This window comes from Megalops cyprinoides, chromosome 18, assembly GCF_013368585.1.
Source record: "Megalops cyprinoides isolate fMegCyp1 chromosome 18, fMegCyp1.pri, whole genome shotgun sequence".
NCBI classification, from domain to species: domain Eukaryota; kingdom Metazoa; phylum Chordata; class Actinopteri; order Elopiformes; family Megalopidae; genus Megalops; species Megalops cyprinoides.
Genome location: NC_050600.1, coordinates 10,812,755 through 10,828,136, shown reverse-complemented (window position 1 = coordinate 10,828,136; position 15,382 = coordinate 10,812,755). Strand labels below are relative to the sequence as shown.

General features: G+C 39.9%; 1 protein-coding gene across 5 annotated transcripts in view; it reads left to right on the top strand.

Annotated features, from left to right (window-relative positions):
• LOC118793080 (ELAV-like protein 2) overlaps window positions 1-11,747 on the top strand; it is a 42,842-nt gene extending 31,095 nt beyond the window's left edge. For 3 of the 5 annotated variants that reach the window (XM_036551061.1, XM_036551059.1, XM_036551057.1), the window contains 5 exons: window positions 3,557-3,660; window positions 6,962-7,115; window positions 8,099-8,324; window positions 9,345-9,383; window positions 11,307-11,747. In XM_036551061.1, coding sequence (XP_036406954.1) covers window positions 3,557-3,660; window positions 6,962-7,115; window positions 8,099-8,324; window positions 9,345-9,383; window positions 11,307-11,637 — 854 coding nt within the window. In that variant the 3' untranslated portion in view covers window positions 11,638-11,747. The remainder of the gene's footprint in view (window positions 1-3,556; window positions 3,661-6,961; window positions 7,116-8,098; window positions 8,325-9,344; window positions 9,384-11,306) is intronic. The other 2 variants (XM_036551060.1, XM_036551058.1) reach the window with 1 other exon arrangement.
• The last annotated feature ends 3,635 nt before the right edge of the window (window positions 11,748-15,382 follow it).

The window sequence follows — 15,382 nt, the reverse complement described above, 5'->3', positions numbered from 1 at the left end:
TAACTTCGAACACCGAGCCTTTCGGTACACACCCAGATCTTGCCTGTGATTCATCTCCCCTTCCCGAATCTTTTGTTTCTGTCATTCCAGTCGAAGCCATTACGGACGCTGCAGCCTCTCCTGTGCCCTGCAGGCAGTGTTTTTTTTTGTGTGTAAACTAGCCTACCTCAGTGTATTCAGCCGACGTCAGAGGCACAGTGTTGATGGAACAGCAGAAATCCTCAGAGACGCGTTTTTTTTTTCTCTCCCCCCCCCACTGGTTTTGCCCGCTCCATTATTGCTTACACCAGGCTTCCTCTCTCCCAGCTCCCTGACGCTCCACTTCCAGCACCGTGGACTCAGCGCTTTGTGTAGGCACTTTCGCAGCAAGCACCTCTGATTACACGTCTCCCTCTGCCTGCACTAACTTGGGAACCAATTATTGCATGGGCAGATGTTTAGGGAGCCATATCCAAACAGAAGAGAGAGGCATCCATAGGAAGACTAATTGCTGCTTCAGTGGTACTTTCTATAAATGGCACCCCCCCCCACTGAGAAAGCTAGTTGCCCTCCAGGTTTAAATAGGAGTGTCATCTCACAATCTCTTTTCAAAGGCTGTTTTTTTTTTTTTTCTCCTGGCAGTAATAGTCATTGAGATGCAAGGTGAATTTAAGTTTATGAACTGCTTTTCATACCAGCTAAGGAACCTATGTAAGCAGTGAGTCATGGTATTAACCCTGAAAGAGCCAGTAATGGTGGAGGTGGTGAGTTTTAAAGCCACGCCACATTGTTAGTGTGACGCCCCACTCTGTTTTTCTCTGTGGAAGCAGTCATTGCCCTTGACTGCGTTTGTACCAGGCTTTGATAGTCCTAGGGAGAAAGCCTTGTTCTGTCCACGCTCTGGTTGCAAGAGAGATACTCTGAAAGAAATGCATAGCACAGTATCGTGAATATTACTGCGAGAGCGTTTGCACGTTGTCACTTGCTCGTGCCGGGCCTTCAAAGGGTGCCATGTTCTCAGCTGCATTCTGTTTACTTCTGTGTATGTGCAGATTCATGGCCACATGGTGCATTGTGGGGTTTGAAATGGTCTTAATCCTACAGTGCTTGCATTGGCACAACGTCACCCCCGTCCCCAGGCCCTCAAATCAGCTTGCTAATGATATTTGGAGGCTTAAACGTCCAGTTGGACACTGATGATGAAGATCTTAAACTAGCCCACTCCAACAGAGACAGAGTATTTTCCTTGACAGTTTGAAGGAAATGGACAAGAATCATTTAGCTCAGTCTGTGAAAGCAGTGAATCGCATTCATTTTAAGATTGACAATTGATGTGACTAGCAAACTGCTGTATCCATCTCTCTTGTAGCTACATACCAACCTGAAGAGTGAGTAAATGCCTATAGTTACATTGCTAGAACTTGAAATGTAGACATGATATGACACGTAAAGTGCTGTTGACCTCCAGGTCAATTTCTCTGTTAGATCTGGTAGCACTTACTTGCATCAAATGCCATGAAAGCATATTGTCCATTTATTTTATGTGTGTGTGTGTGTGTGTGTGGGGTGTAGATATTTACACAATGGGGAAATGGCATTAACTAATTTATAATGGCTACAATTGCTGAAACTTTTTTTTGTAAAGTAAATTGGTTTGCCAAACAAAATGGTAATCCTCTGTTGTACTAAATGAAGCAAATTTACTTCAACATGAACTGTGCAATGGACCAGCAGCAGTCAGGCCACTGTTCTGAGATGGGAGGAAGTGGGAGTAGGAAATTGAATTGGCTCCCTGCTCATTTGCCAGATTTCATTTAGGAGACAAAGGAGTGGGTGATGGTTGTGTAATGGAAGAAGGGAAAACCAATATCAAAGATGTTAGCTACTTGTATGCTGCTATTCAGAGCACGTTTGTAGATACCGGTGCAGTACAACAGACAAAGAACAATTTAAATACTGTTTATAATTAAAGTACAACAAATCAGAACTCAATTTTTAGTAGCTGACTTATTAACTCAGATGCCCTTCGGCCAAAAAATGCATCCAGACCAACCACTAATCTCTTTAAAAAAGTATGTCTGGAAAGAGTTTTTTTTTTTCCCCCAAATAAAGCACAGCTTCAAGACTGATCCAAGTTGGGAATTAAGACACAGTGTGAATGCTATATCACCTGCAGGTTTTTTTTTTTCCTCTGTAAAATTAGTGTTGCAGAGCGTGATTAAAAGTATACCAAAGCGTCTTACCCCTGGGCACAACCGTAAATGAATCCTCCTCCTGTAAATTGGAACTGTCAGTCAAATTAATTTATGCCATCTGCTGCACAGTCACAAATAATCCTTCCTATCAACTTCAAATCAACAATATTTGTTATTGCAAAGTGAGCAGTAAAGGAAAAACGTCTGCATGCCGTCTTGCCAGCTTCAGTCACAATAATGAGAGGCTGGGAAAGATGTCGCTGCCATTTCCAGCAAAACAACCCTCTTCTCACCCTACAATTGTGAAGCATTGTTTGTGTAAATACTGTCAAAAAGGGAATAAAGCATAGTACCTTCCAATAGCTGGCAGCAACGTTGCAGTGCTGTGTGTAATTATTTTAGCAATAACTCAAATTGTGTGGTTCATTCTTGGTCGATATTGCAGGTATCTGTACATCTCTGTACGTACGAGTAGGGCCCAAATGGGGGCTACCCGTGTCAAAAGAGCAGTTATTGAATTCCCTCCCTTCAAAGGAAGAATGAACTTCTGTCATTTTTCTGTCATTTAACTAGTCGTGCAAATGTTGGGCTTGTCATTGAACACACACGTACTGCATGGCTTTTGTTGGTGCATTTTGGTTTGTCAGTTTCAGTAGGAGTTCTGTTCATGTGTGCAGCAGTGTTTAAGCCCATCATATAACTGGAGAGCATACAACACACCACGTTTTTGAGATCAAAATGATGATTTGGTAATGTTTGCTTTTCTGAACAGGCAGAAATGAAATGGTGAGTTTTGGAGGAAGTCATTGGTTGGATAGTTCAATGGGAATTCATTAATGGGTACTTTTGTGGCACATCATGTTCTGTCTGCTTTAGTTTTTTGGTTGTAGGATGTGTGTTGGAGTAATGGCTGATTTGTTGAGTCTCCACGTTATTGATTATTCGAAGATGAGTCCAGTTACTGTAACGTAGCGGGAATGAACCTCAGCCCTTTTCAGGACTGGTCCTGCAGTTTTTCCGGCAACATAACAGACATGAGGACAAGGCAGGCAGCAATCTGCCAATGAAATGCTTTAGCATAAAACAACTTCACGTTTTGTCAGTTAAACTGGTCTGTTGAGAGACTAGCTGTTTTATTCATATTTCTTTTGTGCATGCACATGATCATAGCACCTTTTCTTCTGGAGGCATTGAATACTGGCCCAATGACTGGTCTCACAATGCTTGGGAATAGTGGTGCTTTTTTAGCTGTGGATTTTTGTGTACATTTTTGTTTTATTTCTGCAAGCTATGGCCCCCAGTATGTGGGCTTTTGAAGGTTTGGGGCAGATAATGACACCGAATAAAATTTAAACTGGTACTCTAAATTGTTGTGTTTGCAGGCCAGAGCCTAGGGTATGGATTTGTGAACTACGTGGATCCGAAAGATGCAGAAAAAGCCATCAATACATTAAATGGCCTGAGACTTCAGACCAAAACCATTAAGGTAAGCACTTAATGATAGGTATGCTATGTTGCCTACGACTCCCGCGAACTAGCCAGAAAATATATACCCCTCACTCCTCTTTAAGAAGAATGGGCTTTCTCCAATCCACGCCAGCTCCTGCTGTAATTTGTATTTAACTATGTTAAGTACCTTTTGTCGCAGATTTTTTACTGTTCTCTTACCACAACACCAGCTGTACAGAGCATGTTGTTTTTTTTCCACATAATCAGATGATATTTGCAACAAGTCTTAAACATGTATGTGTTTTACATTTGTATATTTGTTGGTAAATGTTCTTGTTCTTACTTTACATCCCAGCATATGCTGTGCAGCAGTCCGTCTTCTAACAGGTGCTGTCTTCATAGCATTCAGATTGCACTTGCGTTTATCTTGCATGAGGGTTTTCCGTATCTTCCATTTATTGCAGACTGAACTCTGTGTTGTGAAGGGGGGCTGTAGTGTCCTACACCTGGTAGGCCTACACTGTGGTGGTTTGTACTCATTTTACTCTACTCAGAAAAGATGCTTTAATCCTCTGACCCAATCAGTATCGTTTGGAGGTGCTGTGGTCTGGGGTGCGCTTTTTCCGAACTCACGTCAAGCATGCTGCTGGAGTAGAGGCAGAGTGCATGGCTGTCTTCTGCCATGTCATCTTGCTGTGTCAATATGTCAATATGCTGTGTTTGCTGAAGATAAAAACACCCAGCCTATTTTAAATCTCGGTCACACAACGTATGTTAGATTCTGACAGTTTCGTTATGTTTTGATTGTGATTTTCTAGGTAAAAGAAAAACGTTGGCTTTTTAATCTCTCACTTCATAAATGCAATGCAGAAATAGCTTGATTTATGCAACTTGTTTTACTCAGAAATTCTTAATTGATTTTAAGCTTATTGTGGTTGTTTTCCAAAGTTGTCCCTTTTAAATTGGTATTGGGGATAGGAGGCTTGGCTTTCATGTACTAAATGCAAAAACGGGGCTTTTCATGCAAAGCTTAGAAAAAAAAACTAGAACAAAGGGGCAATTTTACATCACACTAGCGAGATATTCCCTAGCTGCACTGTCAGAAGCGTAAATAACCTCTGCGAGCTGCTGGAATACACTTTGCAAGTATTAGCATCAAATGAAGTGTGAAGGTGAGATGGGGAAAAAAATCTTTCACCTTGGCTGTCTTCCCTGTAGAACTGAGATGTGAGGGGGAGGGGGTGGGTTGGGGGGGGGTTGGCGTCTATTGATCTGGGAGCACCAAAAGGGAACCTATTTGGAGATTTAATTAAAGCAAGTGAATTTTATTGATACTATCCATCGGGTGAGATTCTTGAGAAGGCCATGGCGGAGAACCATTTAGCAGTGCTGACACCGTAATTAAATGCCTCTGCACTGCATCTTCCCGATAATATAAGGCTCTGTCGGAGACCTGGAGCCTCGTGACAGCAGGAAGAGGAGGATCAGTATCCTGGCCTCCTGAGCTCCTGAAACTGAGCAGCAACATTCCCCCTACCCTGCCGTTTCTCTCACAGGCTGCCCCCCTGCTTACAGAAGTCTTTTTATTCAGCTTCAGCTCGGTATAGGTTCCACTCGTGGCTTTAATTTACTGTGTGGGGTGGGGAGTATTTTGGGGACTCTCTGTGATGGATGGAGATCCCCTGGGATTTTGTACACTTGTTACTTCATGTGTCTCTCTTGACAAATGGAGATGCATGAGTGTATCAACAGGGAGCGAACTTATGGGAAGGGCTTGGAAGCAGCGTGCTGCCGTATGCTGCATATGTGAACTGCACTGAAGCCAGCCACTGCTTGCCTTCTGATGCAGTTGCCGGTGTAATTCCATTGAAATCAGAATTCAAATGGATTGTCAGGCTGCTTGTGCAACTGCAGCCCCACCATTGCTATTCAGCGGGAGGGGAAGCTGTCTGAGCATCTTTTGTTCCCGCGTGCTACCTTACTGATCAAGAAATGTTATGAAATTAAGACATTCCTGTTCAGTCAAGTGAATGGTATTTAGTACAACAACTTTTACAATGGAGTTGTCACAGAGCGCTTAGATTTCTCAGTCTTATGGGATTATTTGGCGGTCAGCAGTCATTAGCTTTGAAGTTCGTCAGTCTTCTTCAGTCAATCCTTTTATTATTTGAACTACATTTTACATTACTTTTGTACTTGGTGGTTTAGAGGATGTGTAATGTGAGGTGCAGCTGAAGTTGATTTTGTAATGCTGGTCCATCAAATACTAAATCCATTTGATGTAGAAAGACAAGCCTGCAGGGGAAAAGGGCAGTGTTTTGAAAGTCAGATCAGAATCATTATGATGTCTTTAAAAACATGTAAAAATGCCAGTAATCATTTCTTGAGCTAACTTTAATTGCACTAACAACTTGTACAAATTTTCGTGATAAATCCAGCGACTATCTCCTGGTTAACCACCTGTCTGACTGCTGGGAATTTTAAACTTTCATGGGTTGGTTGACAGGTTTCAAATCTGTATATGGGAAAAAAACTTACTTCTATTACAATTAACTTCTCAGTGAAGAAAATGCTTAAAAAGCATTGGTTGGATTAATCTTAATGAACATGGCTACATTATTATATTTTATACATGCATATATAACCATTCTTTAAGCAACCTTGTGGATCTGAGCTGTTTGGTGTCATAGCCTTTACACGGACCCCGTCCTCCCAGCTCTTAGGTGTGAATGTGTACCGTAAATACTCGCCGGATGAAATAACCGTGATGACAGCTTTTTGGATATCCAACCTGCCGAGTTTCCCTGCAGATTAAAAAATTGATATTATACTCCAATCAAGCATGGAAAGGTTACGGGGGGAAAAGAGCCTGTGAGCTAGTAACCTAAATAGTTAGCTATTTTCATCACTGCACATGCTGAGTGTCACTTTTCCCTCTTCTCTATCCAGCTTTTTTTTCATCTTGGGCTTATGTTTCAGTGCCATTCTTGAAGTCAACAGAGAACTCAAGCAGCTCATGAATATACTGCGGCATCATTTTGGCAGCAGTATTTAATTGTAATTATTAGTACATCCTCATGTCCAAATTAGCTTGCTTTTTTGAGGGCAGGCGCAAGGGAGACTGTCATGGGATTCGCAGCTTTTAATTTGAATGTACTCATCGGAGATAACAAATAGGACCTTTGAAATCTGAGACTTGTTTTTAATGTCTTTTAGTGTGGTCTTTCTAATGCAAAACATTTCTTTGCTCTTTCCCAGCAGGGTAACAAATGACATTTATCTATGCCCAGTGCAGGCATGGAAGTTAACCTTTCTTGCTTTAATTGCTCTTTCTCCAGGTTTCCTATGCTCGTCCGAGCTCCGCTTCCATTAGAGATGCAAATTTGTACGTCAGTGGACTGCCAAAAACCATGACTCAGAAAGAACTGGAGCAGCTCTTTTCTCAGTATGGACGCATCATTACCTCTCGCATTCTGGTGGACCAGGTGACCGGTGAGTAGGTGGGACCAGCGCCTGCTCTTGTGGTCTGCAAAAGTTGGCTGCCAGGCAAAATATTTAGTCTCAGAAATGTGGCGGGCGCGTCTGTGGGATGTATCAGAGGTGGCCGATACGTGGGTCTGAAAATGCAATTTTCCACTGGAGCTGCTCATACATATGCACAGACGAATAGATTGCCGAGTGGAAAAGGGGCAGACTCGGTAATACACCCTCTCCCCCCACATCCCCGCCCTGAAGGTGCAGGTTTAATGCCTGTTTCACGGCACGTAATACACTACATTTACAGCTTTTATAATCTCCATTTCCAAGCTGCCATGTGGAAATGGAATCCCTCAGCTCCTTATAAAATACTAATAAACAGAATCTCTCTTACAGTCCACCCCCCACCTTTTCCCTTTCCCAAAACTGGTGCAGAAATGTACAACATTCTCCCAGGGAAGGATTATGGACAAGGCTCTGACTGGTAATTGCTACTAAGGCAATTTTTCAGGTTTTTTACAGAAGACATTCATGCCTGGAGAGCGTTTCCTCACAGGGTGCTGACTCAAAGTTGGACTCCCTCTGAATTTAAGGTTTTCTCAGGGTTGCGGTGTGTAGCATCTGTGAACCCATCTGGTTGAGTCCTTGAAGACCGGCTCTGTGGAAACAACCTCTTGCTTGTGGTTCTTTTTTGAAAACGGGAAGCTTCCCCTGACTTCACTGAATAGTGCAGATGCACTGACTGAGGTCTGCTTTGAAGGGCACCAGTTGTATCCATTCTTTGAAAAGATGCCCTGTAGGGCATAGTGAATGTGCATGTAGTCTTCCCTGAGCAAGCGTTAGCTTTTTATTGAGCCCCAACTGTATACAACACATGCGATTGTGTGAGCGAAAGTGATGTGACCGGCTGTTGGACAGGAATTCATGAATACTGCCATTGTGCGTTAACAAGATAAGCTTTGCGAAGGGCCGAGATTAATAGAAAATTTCTCTCCCAGGCGTCTCTAGGGGAGTCGGGTTCATCCGATTTGACCGAAGAATTGAAGCAGAAGAAGCCATCAAGGGTCTTAATGGCCAGAAGCCTCCAGGAGCAACAGAGCCTATCACAGTGAAGTTTGCCAACAACCCCAGTCAGAAGACGAGCCAGGCCCTGCTGTCACAGCTATACCAGTCTCCCAATCGAAGGTACCCAGGACCCCTCGCACAGCAGGCACAGCGTTTCAGGTAAAAGGGGCACACCAAAAATACTTGGTCTTGGTTTGAGGGAAAAAAAAAAAAAAAACAATACACGCACTATTGGTTTCTGTCCATTATGTTATAAGCCTTCCTCCGTACGCTAAGGAAGAGACAAGACTAAGTGTGGTTCACGGAACTTTTGTTGTGTTCCTCCTGTAGCACAAAACGGTAGAATAGAATTAATGGAATTTTAAATCTGAGTCAGGGCCTAGTGTGAAAAATAACACCTATGGTACTGGTGGAATAATTTCTTTCTAATTATGTTTTGTTAAGACTGTCAACTTGCAGTGTTTTGGGTTGGGGTGTTTTGGGTTTCTCACGTTTATTTTCCTGCAGAAAATGAAATGATTCTTGAAAGTTTAAGGATAACAGCTAGTCATGGGTTCGGGGAGCAGAGCGTTTGGCCAGTGATTGGTAGATCAGGTCGCTCACATGCTGTTGAAGCATCCCTTGATGTGCATAGCCTTTTAGCTGTGCCTTGGGCCTCCTCAGGCTTGTACCAGAATTCTTTCCTAGAAAATCATAATCATGAAACTTATGGAACTTGGGAGAAAGGGGTGGGGTGCATATATTACAATGCATTGTGGTATACAAAACTTAGATCAATGTGATTTTGGCTTTTAAAAACTGCTAAGAAGTGTTTGTGTCCCTTGTGTATTATGAACTGGGTCCAATATACAAAGTATTGAATTATTAAACTAGGTTTAAATTTCTCATGGCTATTTTTGCAGAATTTGATCAAAGCAAATTCCATGCATTTCATTACATTAATTGAAAGGGTTTTATTTTCTTGGCAGCTTTTAATATTTGCTGCTGGTGAAATGTAATAAAATCGTGTAATCTTAAAGCCGGTTAAGTGAGAAATGTGAGGAATTCCTTCTGAAAGTCCAGTAGTTTTTAAACTTAATTTTGAGTGCAACATTAGGCTTTTCAGATTGCATCTAAATGTGTGACGTTAATGTGTCTTCAGCAGCTACTGAATTGAATCCATTTTCATGTCATTTTTAGGTTGGATAATCTCCTAAACATGGCTTATGGAGTAAAGAGGTAATTATTCATTTATATTGCAAATGTGAGGATTTGTGAGACTCAGCAGTGCATTTTTTGTCTGTGTGAAGCAGTTTCGGCATGAATTCCAAATCCATTTCATGGAATTTAGGGGGTAGAGGTGGGATGGGGGGTTCATCTGAGGGAGCACTGTACACTGGAGTGCCTCCATTGTCAAAGACCTTGATCCATGCTGCTTAAGGAAAGTGCCATGACCGGGCGCATGCTGTAGTGCACACGCAACATATACGTTACTAACTGTGCACACTCGTGGAACATAGGCACCCAGTAGGTCAAGTTGTAGGTCAAATTGTTACCTACAGTCCAAGCCATGGAGGCACAGAGATTTTCTCCCTAGATGAGGTGTATTTCCAAAGAAATGTAGTGCTGGTGAAGCTAATACATGATGAATGATGTATACTTTCAGCATACATGACTTTATGAAAAATAATATCAGGCATATCCAGGAAATTTGCAGTGGCAACACTTACGACATGTAGAATTGCAATAATGTCCATTTCATTAATGTAACTAAGCAAATGCACTGTAATTTTAAATACTGCATACTATAGCAAGTACTATATGTGACCACATACAGTGATGTCTGTACAGTCACAGTAATAAAATAGCTTAGGCAGCATCTGTGTTTTGACAACATGCTATATTTGGTTGTAAATTTGTTTCCATGTACACAGTGATGCTTTTGTGATATTTTATTTCTGCATTGCGCCGATGACCGTTCCATAAATAGTCTCTTGACTGGAACTCATATTTTAATTATTTCTTGAGTTGGTGATCAACAGCACAAAATGACATCCCATCACACTGTCCTTAATTATGATTAAAAATACATATTGGTATCGTATCTGCTTTAAATATTGTTACAGTGTTTGTGGTCTGTTTTTGTCTTGAGTGTTAATGTTTGCTATTGAAGTAAAAATATCTAGCCACAATATTTAGAACCCATTTCTCTGCTGTGTTAGCCAGTACAGTAAATGCCACCATTAAATGGCACCAGTGGCACATATTTATGTAGGTAAATGCAAAATAGTAATATCATTTGACACTTGCAAATAATATTTGCAGAAAAATTTATAGTGGAGCAAAAATATTCTTATTTGTGCACCTTTCCGCATGCAGGTTTCTGTGTAGTGCTCGGTTATTACCGTTTATCCATATATAATGTGAATGCAGATGAATTATTCAGAAATCTTGACCTTTGTCAATTTGTTCTGCTATTCCAGCTTATCTCTGTCAATGTATGTGTTAAATAAGAAAGCCAAATGGAAAATAAACCTGAGCAACACTACACCTGCGTGTACAGTCCTTGCATGCAAAATGTGATGACAGTGTGTGATCTCCCCCCTGAGGCTCATTGTTATTACTTTCAGCTGTGCAATGAAGTGTTGCACGAAGCAGAAATTAAGGGGACCAACTGCACAGAATTAGAATCGAATGGCTTATTGCTAATATTTAAAGGAGTATTTTTATCTAGTTTGGGCTTGCAGAAAAATAATGCAAGAGAATGCCATTTACATCCTTAGCTTACTGATTTGGACTTTGTAGTTACTAACTGCTGGACAGTGTAGCTGAGATCTGAAAATGAACTACATGTTTTTCCTTAACATCCATATATTGTGTTGCATTCTGTGTGTAAGCTGGCTGCACTAGAGTGGAGAAATTAGTCCCTCTTGCTTTGTTGTTGTTAAAAAATATACAAATTAACCCATTTCCTACCAACCATCAGTTTTTCCATGATATCCATATCCATATTTTCTCCCAAATCAGGTTACCTTAGAAGTTATATTTCACATTGCGCAATTGTGAGTAAAATGGTGTATGTAAATGTGTGTGTATCTAACGTGTATTTGTGTGCATGGATTGTCAGGAATTTCCCTAAACCCAGGCTGTTGTGTATTTTAGCAGGTTTTCTCCTATGGCCATTGACGGCGTCACCAGTTTGGCCGGCATCAACATCCCCGGGCACGCGGGGACCGGCTGGTGCATCTTCGTGTACAACCTGGCCCCGGACGCCGACGAGAGCATCCTGTGGCAGATGTTCGGCCCGTTCGGCGCCGTCACCAACGTCAAGGTCATCCGCGACTTCAACACAAACAAGTGCAAAGGGTTCGGATTTGTCACCATGACAAACTATGACGAGGCAGCCGTGGCTATCGCTAGCCTGAATGGATATCGCCTTGGGGACAGAGTTTTGCAAGTCTCATTCAAAACCAACAAAACGCACAAAGCCTAATGTCTCTTCAGATTGTTTATACAGAATTCTACTAAAAAAACACGTAAACTTTATACATTAGTAAAGCAGTCTTTGTAAATCAGTGTTATGAAGGGAAACAAGAATTAATATTTAGCGTCCAACAATGTGACTTTTTTTTTCTTATTGCTAGTCTTTGAAAAAACTTCTTAATATATTTTATGTTTAAATAGAGGAAAATACTGCAGGGTTTTTGGTTTGTTTGTTTTCTTTTAACCTGCAATGTTGCATTCTAACGCCATCTTTAGAGGAGGACCTTTTAAAATGTTACAGATAAGGTTTTCTTATGTTGTCGTTTGGTTGCTTATCTGCTTTGAAAAGAGTAAGTCTTGTACGGCTTTGTGTGGTGATTTACTTTGTATTTATCTCAGTGTCTTGATTTGCCTTGGGTGCATTTGCTTAAGTGATTACCACAGTATTTATTTTGTATTGAAACTTGTTTACATTTTGGTTATTTTTGTATAACTATTTTTCGTGTTTGTTGTATTATGAGTTGGGTTCTTGGTTGGCTGCATAATGTTGCTTATTGTACAATTACTGGGGAAAAAAATAACTTTTCTTAAAGCAGTACCTTGCCAAAGAGCTAAGAACCTCTTTGATGTGGGTTTAAAAAAGCATCTATTTTTATAAAAGAAAAAAATTTGGAGAAACTTTTTACAGGACCTGGAACAAATATTTTGACTTGGATACTTTGGAAAATATCTTCATATGACACCTTGTGAGCTTTTGAACTTTACCAGGAAGTTTGCAGTGGTTGAAATTTCTGGAGAGATTTATGATGTAGAAGATACCTTTTGAGATCTTTGTATTACCTTAAGATAGAATCAATGGCAGTGTTGGTTTCATTTGTATAATCATCAATGGGTTGTCCAATCACCCTGGTTATTATGTGGCAAGCAGCTCACATTCAGCTATGATTTTTGAAATACAAGTATATACAAAGGTTAATTCTGCAAACATGCATGCAAATTATAAAGCGGAAAAAAACAAAGGTAAAAGGGGGGAAATAAATCAGTTCTTCCTTATGGATTCCCTTCAGATGGAGCTCATGGTGTTTTGTGATGTACTTGCTATATTACCTTGTTTTGTCCTTATATTAAACAAATAAAAAAGGGTCTTACCTGCTTTGTATAAAAGAAAAGAGAACAAGCTTACCAAAGCAGCAGCTGAAAAAAAGATTAAGAAAACAATGTAGGGTGAATGATGTATTGGAAGGATTACTCTTGAGCTTAGAGCTATGTAAATAAGTCCTTGTTTTTTTATGTTGAGTATATGCTTTTATTTTGGCTTTTTGGATTTAATTGCAAAGTGATTTTTTTAAGAGTATGTATAATATCATTTTGGAGATATCTATATATAATGCCTTATTTTCTTTTGTTTTATTCTGAAAGTTGTTTACATTAAGTTAATACTTGATTTGTTGTCCCATGGACTGGCATTACAGTGTATTGGATTTGTTGATTGTTTGGTCTGTAGATAGTCTTGCTTCTGCTATTGAAGAAACTATAGACTTTTTGGTTTTGTTTTGTTTTATATAAATATTATACAAATATATACTTATGTGGTAAAGAATGGATATAAACCACAGTTCTGAACAATTTGCTTACATTTTTCATACGAAACGTAATGCATATAACCTGTCTTAAAAATGTAAAAGGTGTGTATTGCTTTATTCACAATGGGGAAATAATGAAGCAGTTTCATGACCGTAAATCAAAATGGGTTTGAAATAATTCCTGAATAACATCTTGCTTATCTTATTATTGAACAAATGAAGGCTGGGTTGCCTAGATGCACTGATTACTGTACTTACGTCCTGCTTTGTATAAACAAATTAATACTCATGCTTCCCCTAATAACAAGCAGTGTGCTATGCATTATATATTTATCTTTGCAACTGCTCTTTTCTTTATTTTTACTTTAAACTTGTAGAAGTTACAATTTCAGTATTTAGACAAGCTGTGATACATGTGCTGCTGTGGGGAAGCACATTTTCCAGGCTTGCCTCAATGCTCTCCATCAACATGTTGCTTAAAGCAATGGTACACAGTCTCAGACGCAAATTCTGTGAGAGAGTTTGCAAAAAAAAAAAAAGACGGGGGGGATGAAGGGAGGGACAAGAGTTCAAACCTGGACAGTCCTGAAAGCATTGATGGCATGGCATAAAAATGAGGCTCCACTCCACTCTGTATCTCAGAATTGTAAATGTAAGGTTGAATATTTATTTGAAGTTGTACAGTATGACTCAGTTCACAGCTGTTGGGATAGAATATATCTTTTGAGTATTTAAAAGGATGTACATGTTCTTTTCTTTGTGTTTGGATACTTTGTATTTTTTCATGTTCAGTACATCAATAAACAAGTTGAAGGGAAATGCAGCTTTTTTTTCGCCCCATCTTTTGATATGACCACTTCAGTTCTGAGAAAACAACTCGAAACTGTTACAGAATTGCATTTGACTGTTCAGGCAATGTATTTCCTCTTCCATAACAGTCTAACATTATATTCTGCCTGAAATAAGATGTCCTCTTCCAGATTTTGAAAGCCAGGCCAGTTAAACAGGGCTTTCAATTGTGTCAGTGTTATTGCCTTTCAATAACTTACGTTATTCTTAAGTGGGCAGCTTCATGCATTTTGCTAAGGACACAATTATCTTTCCGTGGTATATGATGCAGGAACTTCATCACTGCATGAAAACTGCAGTTAAGGTTTATCCTAACATAAACAGTATGGTAGGTTTTTACACACAAACACACACACGCACGCACGCACACACTTTTTCACATTGAAATGTGTAATGCATGGCATCAAAAGCAGCTAATCAGCCTTCTAACTTGACTGACATAAATATAGATATTAGAGTTGCGTGTAAATACAACCATTTGGTGGAACATATATCCTGCTTGTTCATGGTCATATACCGCTGATCCTGCTTATTGCCCCACTCATCACAATCTTTTACATAGCTTAATATTTTGAGAGCCATTTCCATACCCCGTAGGTCTCTTTATTTTCAGAACTCTGCTTATTACATTTTGAACTCCAACATTGATATGAACAATGGCAAATTTTGCCAGTAATTCTGATTTGATATTAAAGTTGTAAAGCCATATCTGCCATCTTGTATCTGCTGATAAGACATTAGCAATAGCATGTAGCAATACACGGATACCAGGTGGGAGCAACTCACTATATTTGCTAAAACATGAAATGCATTTTGCAGCAATTGTTTGCTTGTTTTTCTGATACCTCTATGCCAAAATAAGGACATTTGGTTCACTATATTTTGACTTTGAATAACTGCTTATACTGCAGGCTACTGTAGTTTACTAGCTAAAGTATGTTGATCTAAATTTAATTAACTGCAGAAATTGTTTGAATGGTTATGGATAAAGGGAAGAGAATTGCTTTTCAGCCATGTAGACAGTTAATGATGTAGGCAACAGAACTACTGCTGAAATAAGTGCTTTTCATTTGTTCGGTATTACTCAGCACACAATTTTGCTATTTTTACTGTCCACTGAAAAAGGGAAAAAAGTTCTTTCAGCAAGTGAGCTCAAGTTCACTTGCAGAAGGAATGTTTTTCCTCTAAACAGTGAAGTGTTAACATTAAATCAGTTCAGAAATGTAAGGTGAGATGGACTGTCTGTCCGCTGGTAAAAATACCTTTTAGTATTTTGCAGCTCCATGCAGCTTTTCAAATGATGCTGCAGAAAGAAACCATTAA